At 55.2% G+C, this 2,610-nt stretch overlaps 1 protein-coding gene across 3 annotated transcripts in view; it reads left to right on the top strand.

The window, feature by feature from the left end:
* Positions 1-2,191, top strand: part of MVP (major vault protein) — a 36,263-nt gene extending 34,072 nt beyond the window's left edge. For all 3 annotated transcript variants that reach the window (XM_011982438.1, XM_011982439.1, XM_011982440.1), the window contains 2 exons: positions 1,356-1,544; positions 1,919-2,191. In XM_011982438.1, coding sequence (XP_011837828.1) covers positions 1,356-1,544; positions 1,919-2,146 — 417 coding nt within the window. In that variant the 3' untranslated portion in view covers positions 2,147-2,191. The remainder of the gene's footprint in view (positions 1-1,355; positions 1,545-1,918) is intronic.
* Positions 2,192-2,610: the final 419 nt, after the last annotated feature.

Raw genomic sequence — 2,610 nt, 5'->3', positions numbered from 1 at the left:
CCTCCGCCTCCCAGGTTCAAGTGATTCTCCTGCCTCAGCCTCCTGAGTAGCTGGGATTACAGGCACGTGCCACCATGCCCGGCTAATTTTTGTACTTTTTAGTAGAGACGGGGTTTCACCATGTTGGCCAGGCTGGTCTCGGACTCCCAACCTCAGGCGATCTACGTGCCTTGGCCTCCCAAAGTGCTGGGATTACAGGTATGAGCCACCGTGCCCGGCCGACATCTTCAGATAGTTACAGGAGACTGTTCTCCATAAAGGGGAGAGGACCCCAAGGCAGGGGGAGGATGAGCTGGAAGTCACCCAGTAGGAATGTGGCCCCAAAGCTTTGTGCACGGAGTGGCTGCCGGCTTCCTAGAGCCCAGATAGGGGCGATGATGCCACGGGTAGGGCCACGGGGCCCACACTGGCAACATCTCACCACCGGTTCTCCAGGAGCCCAGCTGCCCGGTAGCTCTCAGCGTCTAACCCTTCAGTTGTGGCAGATGCAGCCCAGCTTCCCATCGGGGAGGCGCTCTCCAGCGCCACCTGCTGGTAGTGCCTGCAGCGCCATCGGATGTGCCAGGCTTCCACCCGGTGCTGTGCACTTGTCCCTTCCCAGGTCGGGGTGTCAGGTTGGGGAGGAGAACCCTGCCTAGGGCAGTAGAAATTGGGCATCTCCTTGAGCTTCTGGTCTGGGCTCTTTGGGAGCACTGAAGGGGAGTTGCCCTTATCCTACCCTCTCCCCCACAACCAGTAAGAGGTCCTCATTTGAGAGAAGGATCCAGGTGTAGTCAGCCTGGGTGCACCAGCGCTTTGGGGCCAGGTAGAGTTGTAGGTGACAGGCCCGCCCCGTCTCTGCCAAGGAAGTAAAAAGATTCTAGGAACTGAGTGCAGGAGCTTAGGCCTGTAACCCCAGCACCTTGGGAGGCCAAGGAACAAGGATCACTTGAGACTAGGAGTTCAAGACCAGCCTGGGCAACATAGCAAGACCTGTCTCTTATACACATCTAGATGTGTATAAGAGACAGCTGGGCGACAGAGCGAGACTCCGTCTCAAAAAAAAAAAAAAAAAAAAAGAGGACCTAGTGGGGGGCCCCATGCCTGTACCCCCAGCACTTTGGAAAGCTGAGGTGGGAGGATCATTTGAGGTCAGGTCGAGACCAATTCAAGACCAGTCTGGGCAACATAGCAAGACCTCATCTCTACAAAAACAAAATTTAATTGGTTGGGTATGGTGGCATGTGCCTATAGTCCCAGCTACCCAGGAGGCTGAGGCAGGAGGATCCTTTGAGCCAGGAGTTCAAGGCTGCAGTGAATCCCGATCTGCATTCCAGCCTGGGTCAAAATATAATGCTGGATTTTTCCCCTTCCAGGAGGCTGAGCTCCAGCGGGTCCAGAAGGTCCGAGAGCTGGAACTGGTCTATGCCCGGGCCCAGCTGGAGCTGGAGGTGAGCAAGGCTCAGCAGCTGGCCGAGGTGGAGGTGAAGAAGTTCAAGCAGATGACAGAGGCCATAGGCCCCAGCACCATCAGGGACCTTGCTGTGGCTGGGCCTGAGATGCAGGTGAGAGTTGGGGAAGGCGTGTTGGTTTCAGGACCAACCTTGGAACCAGGAAGGCAGAGCCAAGGCGCAAAACACATCTGGAAAGATGGTGGGGAAGGGAGGAGTGAGTGACCTGTCCCTGCATCACAGGTCATTCACGCAGTGTCACGCTACATCAACATCAGGCACTTTACTAGACCCAGCAGTGAGCCAGAGCTTGGAGGAGACAGGAAATGGATGGGACACCAGTCTGTGACAAGCGTTTCCAAGGCAGTCAAGCAGGGTGGTCAAATGCAGGGGAGGTGACCCTTCAAATCAGCTGACTTAAGGAGGGTCACTTTGAAGTGGCCAGGGTTTGACACCCATCTAAACTTCCTCCTGTTCTCGCCTTCCAGGTGAAACTGCTCCAGTCCCTGGGCCTGAAATCAACCCTCATCACCGATGGCTCCACTCCCATCAACCTCTTCAGCACGGCCTTTGGGCTGCTGGGGATGGGGCCCGAGGGTCAGCCCCTGGGCAGAAGGGTGGCCAGTGGGCCCAGCCCCAGGGAGGGGATGTCCCCCCAGCCTGCTCAGGCCCCTCAAGCTCCTGGAGACAACCACGTGGTGCCTGTACTGCGCTAACCCCTGATTAATACAATGGATGTTTCTGGGCATTTAAAATTTCAACGCTTTTCTCTTGTCTGACATTGGTTGGGATCACCAGAGAGCTTAATGGTGGGGAGGGGAGGTGCTCCTGGCATCTTTTTTTTTTTCGAGATGGAGTCTTGCTCTGTCACCCAGGCTGGAGTGCAATGGCGCCATCTCTTTTCACTGCACCCTCCGCCTCCCAGGTTCAAGTGATTCTCCTGCCTCAGCCTCCTGAGTAGCTGGGATTACAGGCACGCACCGCCATACCTGGCTGGTTTTTGTAATTTTAGTAGAGGGTGGGTTTTCCCCTCTTTGCCCAGGGTGGGCCAACAAAAAAAAAAAAAAAAAAAAAAAAAAAAAAAAAAAGCCAGATATTGTGGCATGCATCTGTGTTCCCAGCTACTTGGGAGGCTAAGATTGCCTGAGCCCAGAAGTTGGAGGCCACAGTGAGCTATGAT

This window comes from Mandrillus leucophaeus, unplaced genomic scaffold, assembly GCF_000951045.1.
Source record: "Mandrillus leucophaeus isolate KB7577 unplaced genomic scaffold, Mleu.le_1.0 Scaffold24, whole genome shotgun sequence".
In the NCBI taxonomy this organism is placed as follows: Eukaryota; Metazoa; Chordata; class Mammalia; order Primates; family Cercopithecidae; genus Mandrillus; species Mandrillus leucophaeus.
This window is presented reverse-complemented; position numbering and strand designations above follow the sequence as displayed.